This window comes from Vanellus vanellus (assembly GCF_965231255.1).
Source record: "Vanellus vanellus genome assembly, chromosome: 5".
Taxonomy (NCBI): Eukaryota; Metazoa; Chordata; class Aves; order Charadriiformes; family Charadriidae; genus Vanellus; species Vanellus vanellus.
Window position 1 is genome coordinate 71,748,196 of NC_138910.1, and position 15,607 is coordinate 71,763,802.

General features: G+C 59.9%; 1 protein-coding gene across 2 annotated transcripts in view; it reads right to left on the reverse strand.

Annotated features, from left to right (window-relative positions):
• Positions 1-15,607, reverse strand: part of LOC309672246 (phosphatidylinositol 3-kinase regulatory subunit gamma) — a gene marked incomplete at both ends in the record, with an annotated part of 74,750 nt that overhangs the window by 44,147 nt on the left and 14,996 nt on the right. For both annotated transcript variants that reach the window (XM_082483701.1, XM_082483700.1), the window contains 2 exons: positions 12,829-12,914; positions 13,282-13,483. In XM_082483701.1, the coding sequence (XP_082339827.1) occupies positions 12,829-12,914; positions 13,282-13,483 (288 nt within the window). The remainder of the gene's footprint in view (positions 1-12,828; positions 12,915-13,281; positions 13,484-15,607) is intronic.

A 15,607-nucleotide genomic window follows, 5' to 3' on the forward strand; every position in this document is an offset into this window, starting at 1 on the left:
TGGGGCTCCAAGGCAGAATGGGATGTACTGTCCTAAGTGGCATCTTAACTAGATCTGATCCAGCCTTGCAAAGCCACAGCGCCTTCAATTCCCTTAGCACTCCAAATCTGCTACTGTGCATCTAAGCGGATTATTTTAAATACCCCATGATGGACTGCTCCTTTGTAATATAATCCAGCCTCGTGTGTCCCATTCCCCTCCTATTTGCTGTGATTTAGCTGCAGCTGTGACAGCTAGAAACCTCCCCAGCTCCCCCTGCTCCCTCAGAAACGTCCCTCGTACCAGCCCCTTTCCCAAATCCTGCTCTGCCCTGTGCAGCTGGATCCTGGGGATGCTCCCGTTGCTTTCCACGCACCCTTAGCATGCAGCCTCTCACGTCCTGGGGTGAGTGGTAGCCATGGGGTGTGCTGCCCCAGAGCTGCTTCATCTGTACCCAGAGCTGAGCCCCTGCACCGGCGTTGCCCCCACCCCTACCTCGGGGCCAGATCCTGCCTCGGCTGCTTTCACCCAGAGAGGGGCCATGCAGGAACCCTTTTGGGTGGTTTTTCCCAATTTTCGGGCCTCTTGCTGGAGCTGACTGGCTCTTGACACCTCAGCCCTGCCATGAAGTCAGTCAAGCAAAAAAGCATCCCGCCTCCCACTCCCACCGGAGAGTGGAATTTGGGGGGAGCGGGGGCCGGCAGGGAGCCCACCCAGCCCCGCTCTCGGCAACAGCAAAGAAGCTGCCGCTTTTCCAAGCGCTTCCCTTTGGGGCTTGTCTGATTAATGAGGGCTTGTTATTTCCAAACTGTTTGAAATCGTGTTTATTTTATCTGCCGCCGGATTCCTCTGACTCAGGGCTCATCGTTAACTGCCAAAGATGAGTGACAGATCCCGCTAATTACAGCTAATGATGGCCTTAAAGGATCTCTGCACGCACACGTGTGTTTGTGTGCACACATGCCAAGGGCCATTTATAATTTAAAGTGGGGAGAGTCGTTAGCATAAACCGTGCCCGGATTAATTGCAGAGAGCGGCCTCTCTGGGGAGGATGCTCACCGAGAGGTTGTGGTTTCAAGCGCTGGATGCTGAGGATGGTACAGGCTGCCCGGGCAGCGGCAGCGTGGTCCCGATCTGGGTGTCAGCCTTGGGGACACCAAATCAAAGCCACCACATAGGAAATGTTTGGCGCAGAGCCACCGAGCAGCCAGCGGGGACCAGGGGACCCCGACATGTGGCACAGGCACCACTAGCTCAGAGCTGCGCAGGGCCATGGGAGCTGACATCCACCCCCTGGCAGAGCTCTGTGGGGTGTTTTCCAGCTGAGAGGAGCACTGTGCCCAAGAGATCCAGTTCACCCCCAGATTCCATCGGAACAGGCAGAGGGAGCAGGGGGAGACACTTTTTATGGCCCCCCTGAGCACAAAGTAGCTGCAGGAGCACAACCTCTTACTAGACACTGGAGACCTCACCTGGGGGACTGGGGTTAGCAGTGTCCCCACCTTGGGGAGAGCTTTCCCTCCTTTAGACCCTGGGCGATCCAGCCCTGGTGTTGACTTCTTTGCTTTTACCTTTCTCCCCATGAGAAAAAGAGGGAAGATGGAGAATATGAGGCTTTCTCCACCCCTGGGCTGGAGGATGCGGCGTGAGAAGCAGCGGCTGCATGGCTCATGGCCACTAGCCCGGCAAGGGGACAGGCAGGTGGCAGCTGAGGCAGAGCGGGGACATCCTGTGGAAGGGCTGACCAGGGGACTTCCATGACCAGCACAGTGGGATTTAGAATCATAGAATCATTTAATTTGGAAAAGACCTTTAAGATCATGGAGTCCAACCTAGCACTGCCAAGTCCACCACTACACCATGTCCCGAAGCTCTTCCCTAAACCAGCTCTCCATTTGCCTGGGCTGACTTTCCCCCACTCCTGCAAAGAGGACACGTGGGGACAGATCCATGTGTCCCCCAGCTCCATCTGCTCACCCTTCCCCTCCTTGGGGGTCTGAGCGATGCCCTGGTCCCTCTCCCTGCCCTGCCAATGCAGGCTGTGGAAGAGGCATCCAGAAGGAAACTAAAAGCTGTTCCAGATGGCAAAAGGCTCAGCAGAACAGCAGAACAACTGCTCCCCAGCCCTTATCTTTCTGCAAACCAAATCCACCCTTCTTGGAAAAAAGTAATTCAAGCTCCTCGGTCTTCCTCAGAGCCGACAAGTGGGAAGAGCAAAGCGCCGGTGCCGGATCCCTGGGGAGGGGAAGCGCCATCCTGCAAAGTGCTTCTATATCGGTCTCTGCCACAAGAAGGTCTCAATTGGAAGTGATGGCAGCAGCAAGCGCCGGGATGCCGAGATGGACTCTGGGGCCAGCGCGAAGAGATTTTGGGGGCTGGATGTGCTCACCATGAAGGGACTCCTGCCAGAGCAGGACACTGCAGTTCTAATCCGACTAAAAGCTGGGAGGAAGCAACTTGGACGAGGGCTTTTGGCTTCCTCACTGAAAAGACCAGATTCAGGTCAAGCCTGATGGCGCATGAATTTGTCTTGGATCTTTTGAATTGTTCTGGACCCCAAAACACTCGGGTTTCTCTTTCTGAAACACTCCAGATGTTTCAATTTAAGGCTCTTGCAGAAACAGCTGTCGGAGGCGGCGGAGCAGAGCTCCCCTCAGCAATGCGTGGCCACTCGACAGTTATGATCGCTCCCAAAGCAGCGCGGCGAGGCTGGCAGCTGGCAGCTCGGGATGGTGCTTTTTGCATTACCAAAACCCTGTCACGGGGGGGTTCAGTCCTCCAAACCCTCTTCACACAGGGGTCCTGGGGGCTCGTTCTCTCCTGACCCCGCTCTTTCCCCTGGGGTAGCTTCATTTGGTGCCGTTCCCCGCTGGCATCTTGCAAAGCCTTCTCCAGGCCACCTTCCCCGTAGCTTTAGATCCCAATGGAGCAGGGTCGGGAGGTGACAGGAGAGATGCTCTGGAGAAGCCATGGGCTGGGAGCGGGAGGCACCGGCGCTGGAGCAAGAGCAGTGCCAGCGATTCTGGGTGCCTGCTTCAGCTGGCTCGGCACTGTCTCACTGCAGACTCAGAGCTCTGGAAGCATTGGTGACCTCGGGGACATCAGTCTGGGCAGTACATGGAGCCGCACAGCCCATGGGAAATGGGTGGCTTTGAGGCCCCAGAGCAACTTTGGGGTGTGCAGAGCCCCAGATGGTCTCTCCCAAGCCAGGTGAAGTGTTTTTTCCCCTGTGCCATGGCCAGGGATGGTCGGAGCCACCTGAGATGTAGAGTGCGTGACAGGGCAGGCCACCACGAGGTCCTGGGTCTGGGCACCGTGCTGCAAGCTGCTTGCTCAGCAGCACGCTGAGCCCTCCCCAAATAACCCCCGCGATCGCCGCCACCCAGCAAAAGAGCCCTATTGCAAAGAAAGCAGGAAAGCAGCTGAAAAAATAAAGGTGCTGCCATGGCACTGTGCACGCCAGGTTGGAAATTTGGGGTGGTGCTGAAGCACAGCCCCGGATGCTCCTCCCACCCCCGGGCATGAAGGACCAATGCAGGATGGAGACATCAGGGGTGCCAGAGGCCAGTGGGACGGCACCCTGCCGACAGCACCGGGGACGAGCAGCCAGGGCTTGTGGGTCCTCCAGGTACTTGGGAAGAGCTGAGGATGCTCAGCGAGGATCCTGCAGCCACGTCTGTGTGGCGGGAGGTCGAATGGTCCGGCCCCAGCCCTGTGTCTCCCAGGGATGACGTGGAGCCAGGCTGCACAGTAGGATGCCAGCCTCTGTAGGTACCCCAGCTCCTTCATCACCCGCACCCCTCCCCAAATGCCAGAAGTATCCAAAAGATGGAGAAATCTGCTCGGTGACCCCAAAGCACAGCCATGAGCTCCCAGAGACTTGGCGTAGTCGCCGAGCCCTGGCCATGGGGCAGTAACGCTTTCAGCTGAAGGAAAGGATGAATGGAGATGAACTGGGTGAACACAGCTTTGCTGGGAGAACTGAAACTTCTGGAGGTCAGGATAAGAGGCAATGCCAGCGCCTGCCTCCTAACCCTGTGCGTACGACTGCCAGAGACCGAGAACGCCAAACTCATCGCACCTCTGCCCTGGACCTCTGGTTATCTCCAGCGTCAGCCAGCCTGGGGGCAGGAGAAGGTCATGGCTGAGCTCGGTGCCCCTGGCCCTGCCAGCGCAGGTGGAGGTGTGGGTGGAGGTGTGGGTGGAGGCAGCGGTCCCTGCCCTATCTGGCAGCCTCTGGGATTAGCTGTGCGGCATCGGCATTGGGGAGCCGCTCTAGCAGCGGCAGGGTAGGAACAGATACGGCAACCTGAACTCTGGGGACAGCGAGCCAGCTTCGTTAACCCCCACGCATCCAGGCGCTAATGAAGACACTATCATACCCTGTCCCTCCCCGTCACCTTGCGTGTCAGTCCTGCCTCACATGAAGACAAAACCTGCCGCTTTTATGGGTGGCCCGTCTCTCCCGGGGCAGCTCTCACATCCCCCTGGGGACACTGGTGGTATGGGGACCCAGCCGGTGCAGGGTCACACAGACTGCATGGGGACAGAGCTGGTACAGGCATCTACAGCCAACGTGGGGCCCCACAGCCAGTACAGAGGGCTAGGGATGGTGCAGGGACATGCAGCCAGGATGGAGACAGCCAACAGTATGGGCACAGGCAGCCGGGCTGGGGACCCAGGTGGTACAGGGATACACAGCCAGGATGGGGACCCTGCCAGCCCAGGGGCGCAACGCAAGGGATGGAGACCCACAGGCAGCATGGGGACAGGCAGTCAGGATGGGGACCCAGCCAACGTGGGGACACACAAGGGGGAACCCTGTACAGCCCCTGGGGCGCAGTGATGCTCCAGGGCAGAGGATGACCAACAGCATCACCCACCCCTTAGCCCGTCCCTATTCCCACATGCATCCCTGGGCTCCGGCTGTCTGTCTGCAGCGGGCAGGAGGGTCCAGCACCGTGTGGGTGCATCATGGTAGGAGAAGGCATGCCAGGTCCCTGCCTGCAGCCCCATCACCGTTATGCCATGGGCTGCTCAGGGATGGGCACAGCGCGGCACTCCCCATCCTGTTAGCTCCGGCATGAAAGTGGCCGCTGCCTGGCCACAATCTCCGCTTCCAGGTAAACAGATGAGGCAAGCGGCTCGCTCCCCCTCCCTGCCCGGCAGCCCCGGCCGCACAGACCCACCATTCAGCCCTGCCGCCCCGCACAAACCCCCAGTGTTCGGGAAAGGGCTGGCGCTCCCTGGGGGGCACTGGGGGGGACACGCCGTGGCCAGGCGGTTGACACCCGGCCAGGCTGGAGCAGGGCCAGTGGGCACAGAAAGAGCCGCTGTGTTTTGGCCGGCTCCCACCGTGTTGGGGCGGGGGCAGAAAGGGCCCCTTTGTGCATGCAGGACCCGGGGGGTGCCCCCGTGGCTCGGATGCATCTGGGGTCCCGTGAGGGTGGTAGTCACTGGTGGGTCTGTGGGGAAGCGGGAGCCTGAAGGGGTGAGGGGGTCGGAGGTGGTGGATGGGGGAGCTCAGCCAGCACACCGCTGTGCACGCTGCTGCTGCCCTACTGCCATCCCAAAGAGATTTATAACCCCGGACTATGGGAGACAAAAGCAGTGGGGGGGTGTTGACCAGGGACACATCCAAGCAGTGGCAGAGGCAGGAGCAGGAGGCGGCTTTCCCTGGGTGTCACCCTACGAGCATCCTCCCCAGCCAGTGGGAAGGGTGGGCGCGCTTCTGACGCATCCACCCCGCACTCCCATATGGCCTGTGCCAGCACCGGGTGACCCACTGGAAGCGTGCCTGCGGCACGTCTCAACGGGACTGAGTCAGACACTTGCAAGGATGAGGGAGGAGGGGGCATCTCCTGCACCCTGGGGCTCTTCTCCCCCTCCAGTCCCCTGGCCCCTCTCCCCAGGCTTTCCTTGGCACTGCCGGGGGAAGTCTGTCCTGCAGCAGGGCCTGGGGTGCTCTGGCCATGTCGGGGCTCAGAGGGCTGCCCATCCCTCCAGGGAGCCTGGCACCGAGCTGAGCACATCCCTGCCTCAGCATCCCTGCAGGATGAAGGGGAGAGGGGAAAGCAGGAGGCAGAGCCATGATGCTCCGGCATCCCAGCTGTTCCTCCTGCTGCCTTCATCCTCCACAAGCAGCCATCAGCGCCTTTGCTGGGGACAATGCCCTCTCTTCCATGCCTGGCACCTTCCTGCCTTGCTGCTCTCTTGAGAAGGTGGCTTTCATCCCTGAGGAGCGCAGGGAAAGCATTTTCCACCACAGCAGATGAAAATGGATTCGCAATCCAATTTTACCCTAGTACCACTTCAGTGATTTTGATGGAGCTGCTCTGGATGGGTGCCGGTTTGAGCCAGAGGACAGCTGTCGCGGCTTCATAGACCAGGGGTTTCTTATCTGTGTCACCTTTGATTACTGTAATTGAAATCCTGCTCTGATCTGAGCCGTGCCTGAATGTTTCTGCTGCCTGTGCGGCTCTTGGCTCAAACGGCAAAATGACGTTAATAGATTCTAAAGCCGGGCAAGGCCTGCGAGAGCGTTTCTGCCTGACCTCCCGGATAGCAGCTGACAGTCACCACTTACCCCGGTCCCGCGCTCGGCCGCTGGCATGGCCCTGCCGTCCCCCTGTGACTCATTTTCCCTCCTGGAAGCACAAATCCTGCCTTTCCCCAGGGCCGCTCGTGAGTGAGTGCTGGGCAGCCTGCCTCTTCCCACCCCTTCGGAGCAGAGCCAGGATGCTCTCGAGGGAGGCAGGGTCCAGGGGTGCCCGGTGGGATCACAGAGGGATCAGTCACCCTTTAGCCCTCCTGCTCCAGCATGAAATTCCCCCTGGGCAGCATTGCCCTTTTCTGGCATCTCCTGACCAAAAGGGCAGCGGGGCGACATGCTGCTGCCCATCCGCTGCCCGGCAGGCTGCAGGGGACAGAAATGCCACCGCACAGGAGAGGATGCTCCTGGCTTTGGTGCCAAGCTGGAAAACTGGCTGCGGCTGGCGGTGTGACCGGCGCTTTGCCACCCTCCCCATCATCTTTTGTGAAGCCGCCGGTTGTGTTTAGCCGGAGTCACTGCGGCAGAAAGAGTGACTCCAGCCCAGACAGCGTCTGAGGGCAGGAGCCGGAGGGACACGTGTGCTGGCACGCATGGTCCTGCAGTTTGGCTCGGCAAGCAGCCGGCACGAGGAGCGAGCCAGCCCTGGATGGGCTGTGACAGCAAAGCCGGTGGCTCTGACCGGGATGGGGAGAGATTGCTCAGCCAGCCTGGCCTCCAGGAGCTGCCCGCCAGAGCTGCCACCCCTCCCAGGTGCAAAGCCTCGTCCGGAGAGCCCCTGCGAACCCCAAGAGCCAAACCCTGGCCATGCCAGACAGCCTCCCTGAACCCCCGGGTTTTCCGGGACGGCAGCTTTCGTCACTGTACAGCCAAGAGCTGGCTGGCACGTGCTGGCACCGCCGCCTGGGCTTGCACCAGTGAGGACCTGACGGAGCCATCCCAAAACTTCATATGCTAGGAAAAACAAAAAGGCGGCTGCCCAGATGGCAGGGCAGCCCCAGCACCCCGCCGCCGGCACGCACGGAGGCTCCCTCCGAATCCCGGCCGGCGGAGAGGCAGCGTTTCCTCTCCGGCAGTGAAACTCCTGGCGGGTCATGGGCCGGCGGCACACACAATGCTTGGGGTTATCCAGCCCCTTATCAGCTCCGGCCATGTGGTGTGGGGAGGAAAAGGGTTTCAATCCCAGTCGAGCCGTGTTTCCGTCAGGAGCTGTTCCCCCAAGTCACGAGGGAGGGCTGGACCAAGCCGGGCTTTCCATATCGGAACCTGTGGAGTGGGACTGTGGCTGCCACGGGGAGAGAGGGACCACAGGGTTGTCACCCCGTATCCCCACGGCATTGCCAGGGTCCCTCCTAGTGCCAGGGATGCTGCCGGTCTCTGAGCGATGCGGCTGCTCCTGCCCCAGCTTTGCCCAGCGGTGCTGTGCCGTGGCCTGGGCATGGCCACCTGCGGAGCTTGGGGATGGGAAGGGGCCAGAGCTGGTGACCCCCAGGGAAGGAGCCGCCACCGGGGCATGTGGTGGACTTCTGGTCTGGCTGAAACATCCCCAGCTAGGTGCTGCTGCTCGGGGGGGCATCCCTGGTGTGCCGGGAAAACTCCTGCCCGGAGCAGTACGGGCAACCTGAGAAACCTCACTGGCAAAGGCCACCTCTGCCAGCCAGGAGGGGAAACTGAGGCAGGAGGAGGTGCCGAGGGATGCACAGGGTCACTCCTAGTCCCTCAGCCCAGAATCAGGGGATGGTACACCCCATCCCCGGCTCCTCCCAGCCCTCCCAAGAGGATGCACGGGGCAGGCCGTGGAGCCGGCAGAGGCACCAGCACAGGCTGGGCTTGCCGTGATCCCCTCCCGCTCCATCATTAATTGAACACGGGCTAAAATTAGCTGCGGAGGCAGCACTCCTGGGGTCTCCCAGCAGCATCCCACTCCCCGCAAGTGGGTCAGGCAGCAGCTGCCTCCCAGCTGGGGTGCCCTGGGTGCTTGGGGGACCCCCATCCTCTGCTGCGGGTGGGAACATCGCTCCCTGCTCCACGGCACGGCTCTGCACCTCTCACCGCCCCGCTGCTGCCCATCTCGGAGGCTTTTTCCTCTCCGGATTCACCGGGCTGGGCTGCGTTCCGGGCAGAGCAGCTGGGGAGGCTCAGGGCCACCTTCTGGGATGGCAGGAGTGCAGTTCCCTGTCATATTCCTCCCCGTGCCTTCGGGGATCTGTTATTTTTAGCCGCTCTCCCTATCTTACGTCACTGGCTGGGTTCTGGCTCTCTTTTCTCTCCCCCCACCCCCACCCCCCCCGCACCTTCCCCACTGTTAATTTGTTTTCTCTGTATTATTTGCAGATTGGGGGAGACAGAACCAGGTGTCTCGGCACAGGGGACCACTCAGCCATGGCCTCCCCATGCTGCCCTCCACCCAGGGGTTTTTGGTTGGTTTTTTTCCTGGCTATTTTTAACCCCCATCAGGGATGAAACACCAAGGGGTAACGCAAACCTCGCAGCTGCGCAAGGATGCTCCCATGCAGGCAGGGCAGCGCCTGGACATGGTCCCCAGCATCCCGGGCAGGTGAGGGTCTGCACCCCTGAGGCTGGCCCCTGCTGGTAAGCCCTCTGCTCCCTCCTGATCCCCCCCCCCCCCCCATCCAAGTCTGCATCTCTGCCGTGATGGGCTTTTCCCTTGGATTCAGAAGAAAGCAAACAGGAAAAAAAAAAAAAAAGTTAATTAAAAACTTCAAAGCCAGATACTTCTAATTTGGTTTAACGCGGTAGCGCTGCTCGGCGGCGATGCTGTCACAGAGGTGCCTGCGTGGGGCTCAGGCTGGGAGGTGCCCAGCGTGACACATCATGAGATGTCACCCACCACCAGCGCTACCGCAGCCCTGTGGCCTCCATCCCTGCCGAGCACTGGGCTGTGGGGTGCCGTGGTGCTGGGCTTAAGGCTGGGGGGAGCCAGTCCCCAGATGCCCAGGGACTGGATTTTGGAGCTGCTGGGAGAGTGACTGCACGGGGAGGCCGTGCCTCAGTTTCCCCATGGCGCGGGGCTGCCAAGCCTGCTCTTTGGGAAGGTTTTTTTCAAGGCGCTTGGGCTGGGTGCTGGAGCCCGCTCCCCACACGCAGGCATTATACCAGTGGCCCCACGGAAAGCGGGGCAGGGCTGGGGGTCCAGGGGGAGCAGGGGGTGCCTGCCTCAACAGGGTCCAGCAGAACAGCGGAACCTGTGCTGGGGTGAGGAGGGCACCCTGGCACCGCTGGTCCTGTCCCCTCCAGCCACTGCTCTGAAGGAGGAAGGGGACATCTCCCTTGCCCGTTTCTCACTCTTTTCCCCAAAAGGAGCCAAAATCCTTTCATTTTCTCCAGAAACCTATTCCACAGGACAGCGATGCTCCTGCCCCCAGTGGTCTGCTGCCTTTCCCTGCCTCTCGTCCCCACTTTTGGGTGTTTTTTTTTTTTTTTTGGTGGTGGGTTGGTTTGGTTTTTTTTTTTTTTTTTTGCAGAATTCTATGCCGCATGGTGAGTAAAGGCATCCTGCTGTCTGAGGGCTAACGGCTTGCTGGAGAGATAATAAAGCAAAGGGGAGTAAATTAAAGTGGCTATAAATAGCACCAGGAGAGGAAAAGGAGATGAAGTCATCTTCCTTCAGCTGAGCTGGTATTTGCATCACTTCTTCCCTTTGCCTTCCCCTGCCCCCTCACCCTGCTCGGGAAACAGCACCCCTCCTTCCCCTGGGTCTGGGGTCCTGCTGTGGGTTCTGTGTGCCCACCCCCAGGTCCCCATGGGGCTGGGAAATGTCCCCGTGCCCCTTGGCTGGGCTGGGGCTGGCTGCCCAGCACCAGGGGCTTGCTGGAGAGCATGGTGAGGTGGCCACCCAGCCCCAGGCTCCATCCCAGCTTTGCCACTGACCCATAGCATTGTCCTACACAAACCAGTGCCTCCAGCATGACCCCACTGCTGCATCCCCCAGTCACTGGGAAGAGCTTACAGGAGCCATCACGGACCCATCCTGTGCCATTCCCCTTCGCAGCCTGTCCATGGGCGGCTGCAGAGACCCCCCCCAGGAGCAGTGCCTGCGGGAAGGGGTGCCGCAAACTCAACAACAGCGAATCCGCCCAAGGAAGCCCCTCCAGGAACCAGATTTCACAATTTACATTTTTATTCCTGACGATTTCCACATCCAAGCCTCCACCATCAGCCCCAGGACACGTAGGAGAGGAGGGACCCCAACCCCGCGGGAGCCTGCCCGGAGTCAGAACTCAGTTTCAGACCTCACCCAAAGCATGACACTCGTTGCCAAGGCACTCGCTGTCCCTGCAGCCCATGAGCAGCCCCCAACCCCCCCCCTGCTGCCCCAAAACCCCCCCAGCCGCCCGCTCGCATGAGGTATATTTACGCCTGAGTCAGAATGAGGTCACACCGCGGTTTCCTCCGTGTCAGCTACCGACTCCTATTCCTGTGCTATGCGCACACACCCGCCGTGTTATTGCAGGGTATTTATAGCTATTTTACATGTATAATTATAAAACCACAACTCCACACACGCACAGAAATAATCACGGTGCCGGGACACGGGGGCAGGGGGGGAGTGGGGCCGAGGCAATGGGAGCGGGGCCGGGGCACGGACCCCACCGCTAATAATAATTCTTTGCGCTTTATATATAGCCCCTTTCATCCGCAGCTCTCAAAAAATGCTTTGCAGGCATTTAATTAAGCTTCCCAACATCCTAATGTGATGACAGCCAAGTAATAATATCCTCACTTTTAGGTACGAAGAGACGTGTCCGAAGTCCCGCAGCGAGGCAGCCCGTGGGGCGGTGAGCCCAGGTGCCCCGTGCCCTGCCCCACACTTGTGGGGTGCCCACATCGGGACATGTCCATAGGGGACATTTTGACCCTGAAAGGGGATGAGGACCCCAGAGTCCTGCCCAACCTCTCCACTCAGTTTGGGGTGGGGGCAACCAGTAACAGAGCAGGGACGGCAACGGGGACCCCGGGGCTGCAGCTGCCCAACATCTGGATCAGCGGGTGGAAGAGCCATACAGATCTTGACAAACTCGTGGGCGAGAGCTCGGGGGAGAGCAATAAATAAGATGACAGGTCTGAAAGGGCTGATTTACGAGGAATATTAAGAGTCGTAATCCTGCCTGGCCCAGCCATCCCCCGGAGAGACCGGGTGATGACAAGGACCCAGACACATCACAAGGAGACAGGATTCACTGGGGCCAACGCCAACATATCTCCAAGCAGGAGGGCTGGAAGCAGTTGTGCCTCCCGGGTATCTGGGCAGCTCGGTGCGGGAACATAGATGGATCTTGGCAGCTGCCTGGAGATGGGATCCCACAGGGATGGACCTCTGTGGTCCTCAAGGTCTGCGGTTTGTGCTCCACTGAGCACCCTCCCACCCTACCATGTACATCCCTGCCCGGATGGACCGCTTGCCTCCCATCCTTGGAGTGCTGCAGAGGGCACAAGGCACATGCGCTTCGGTTTTGGGTGCCGATGGGGCATGAGATGCCACCAAGGAAGAGGGACATGGCAGGAGAAAGTGGCTAACAGAGGGCTGGGACTGTAACCACCATAGCAGAAGTAAAGAGCAAAGAGGTGCCAGAGGCAAACGCTGGTGTGGGTAATAAAAGGGGCAGAACTGCAGTCCTTGGGGGTGAAGGCTGAGTGGGGTCATTAACATCTGCAGCTCCCAGCTCCTTTCCCATGCTCGGGGACGTGGGGGACAAGTGCCCATCCTCGTCCCCATCCTGGGGATGCCCCACGGCGGGAGCAGCGACATGTCGATGGACGCAGTGTGACTCTGCACACGTGAAAACTAAATGCAAGGAAAAAAAGTCATAAACCCAGATTTGATCCTGTAGCAAGCTCATCCAGCTGTTTTATGGTTATGTTGGTATTTTTTTTCCTCTCAGACTGCAGCCAGATCCCTGCTCGCCAAAACAAGCTGTGCAGCAGCCCCCGACTGAGAGCACCCACATCCACTGAGCCCCCGAAATGGGGGAACGGGACACCGCACCGGGACCAAAGAAGAGCAACACGGACATTAAGCAAGAAAACAACTGCAAACCTCCCAAGGGGCTGCAAATAAATGCCCCAAAACCAGTCTCTCTGAGGAGAAAGGAGGGGGGGAAATGGGAACAGTGTTGCTGGCCAGGGAGCCAGCGCAGCCCAGACACCACCGCAGGGACACAGACACCTCTCCGTCACCGCACCGGCCACCGAAACCACCCCATGACATGCTGCTATCGCCTCCCTGAATTTCACTCCTGCTGCCCCCCCCCCCCCGCCACCGACCGGGTATCTCTTACCAGGGGCTGCCGGCACCTCCGCCGCCTCGCCAGCCGCAATGAGGGACTCGAGGATCCTCGTGCGGAGCTCAGGGCTCGCCTCGGTGCTGTGGGGGAGAAGGAGGGGAGTCCATAAGGGTGCCAGCAGCTCAGCCCCCCAGGAGACCCCCATGGCCCTAGGACAGGAGCCAGCCGCCCCGATGGATCTCTTGTAGGACTGGGGCGATGCTGCATATCCCAGTCCTGCGCATGACATCACACATGGTCATCGTGGGAGCAGGTGTGATGTCAGAGCATCGCATTTGGGATGAGGGCTCCCAGCTCTGGCCTCCCCCTTCGGAAAACTCTGGGGCTGAGCCACTGGTGGGCTGTCATCCAGCAAAACCAGCTTGGTTGGGGGCCAGCGTGCCCGTGCCTGGCTACGGGCACCCTTCTCTCACCTGCCCCATCCCACGCATGGCAGGGACACCTCACCTGGCTGCTGCGGGGTGGAGAAGCATTTCCCCGAAGAGCTCTCCGAGGAGCCGGGGCGAGAGGCGGCTCCTGCGGGTGCCCTGGCAGAGGCGGCAGAAGAAGTGGGTGAGCTGGCGCAGGAGCAGTGCCTGGGGCTGCGGCAGGGCCGGGGGGGCCAGCAGGGCTCTGGCTCGCTGGCCGCACTCCTCCAGGCCTGGGGTCTCTGCAGCAGAGGGGAAAGAGGAGAAGAAAGGTCAGTTTGGGAGGTCAGGGCATCCCCTTGCCTCTCATGGCATCCCCAGTACACACGGCATGAGCTGTGGCAGGTCTCTACTCCCCACAGCATCCCCAAAAAACCTGATGTCAACCTCTGCCCCCCAAACCATGACGGTTCCTTTGCAACCCATCCCTTCCCACAGACAGGCTGTGGGACACGTTGGTACCCCGTGGAGCACAGGGCACGCAGAGGTGATGCCCTGGGAGCCTTGGCCACCTCTTGCTGAAGGCTGCCAGCCCCATTTACCCGCTCACGCCACCCCCGATCAGATTGCAGGGTGACTTTGGCACATGCCACCTCTCGGCACAACCAGGGAGGCAACATCAGAGGCTGAGGTGCTCGCCCGGCAGGGGTTGCACCTAAACACCCCTCGCTGTTGCTCTAACGGAGGAGAACTGAGCTCCCTGCCCCGGTGCACGGCAAAGCCGTGGAAAAGGCAGAAGAAAGCAGAGGTGGGGAAATGGGCATCAGCTGGAAGATCTGCCGAATTTAAAGGCTCAGCCCTCCCCTACAGAAGAAGCAAGCTGGGAGGGAAAACGTTTTTTTAGGAGGAAAAAAAGCTGCACCTGGGCTGAGAGCTACAGGCACAGCCGTAGCAATGCCCTTGTAGCTCCCTGAAACAAAACGGCTGTGATGTCAGAGCATCACATTTGGGATGAGGGCTCCCAGCTCTGGCCTCCCCCTTTGGAAAACCCTGGTGCTGAGCTGCTGGTGGGCTGTCAGTTGGTGTCCCTGTGCAGCCGGGAGGACTGATCAGGGGACAACTATTTCCAGTGATACTTGAATCACCCATGTGAATAAAAGCAGTCACCTAATGGTGTTGCACATCGTGGAGGTGCTGCCGCAACCCCCGTCATGGGTGCCCTGAGCAGCCCACAGCCCCACGGTGTCCCTACCAGCGTCCCCGCCGTGTCCCCAGTGCCCTCTGGCAGCCTTGGCCGGGGCTCCTTGGTCTTGTGAGCTGTGAGCTCAGTGGCCTGGGACTGTAGTCCTGTCCCGGGCACGGGAAACAGCCGCTCTCCGGCCATTCTCCATCCCCGCCATGGCCTGGCCCTTTCATCTGCGGGGGACAGGGAAGTCCCCAGGGCTGGGTTGCTCTCAGCCTCCTTCAAAGCCCAGCTTAGCCGGCGGCTGACTCAGCTCCCCGCGGCTCTTTGCACCAGGGCTGAGGCTTGGCTGATGCCCAACCAGCTCCTGGCATCCATCCTTGGGGCCGGGGTGCACCAGAGCTAGAGAGGGGGGGGATCTGGTCTGGGATCCCCTCTGAAGCACGTCCGCAACCTGGCTGGGATGGCGATGGGGTGTTTGTGTGCCCCAGTACCCAACAAACTGCTCCCATGGGATGTTTGGCTTTGCTCCAGGCCTCCCCTGCCCCAACTGGTTGCTGGGGAATGCTGCAGGAGAAAGGTCCACAGCCAAAGAGGGAATTTGGGGGTGGTTTTGATCTCCTTTTGTAGGTGGTCAGCTTGCCACTTTTCGAGCCCGCAGCCTCCAGCGGGGCAGAAGGAGCCTGCTTGCAGGGCAGAGTGCCAAAACCCAGCACTGTCTCCTGACAGACTTGTGTTTTTCTTTCTTTCTTTTTTTTTTTTTTTTAAGCCCCAGAGAAATCCCCATCGGTTTCGCCTCCGTTCCTGCCCCCTCCTTCTCCTCCTGCACCCTTTGTGCCAGGAGCAGAGCCCGCTCTGGGGCAGGCTGCGGGGAAAGGCGCTTCCCTTTGAAGTCACTTAACGAGGCAACCCAGCTAATTGCTTCCTAATTGCATTTTTATCCTTGGAAGGGAGGCAGCCTTTGATTTCTCCTATCTCCGACGGGGTGAGGGGAAGGCAGCATCCCCACCGGCCCCGGGGGTATTTCTCCTGGCTCCGTGTCTCTGCGCAGGACCGGGAGTGAGTTATCCCCCATCTTCTCTGTGTGTCCCTCCTGCCTTGCCAGAGGCCACCAAGAGCCCGTTGCCTTTTCCCACTGGGGCATGGTAGGAAAAGGCCACGCTGGTCTGGCCACGGGTGATCTTTTAGTGCCTCTTAAGGCAGCCAAGAGCATGATCTGCCCCAGGCGCTAATCTGGCTTAGG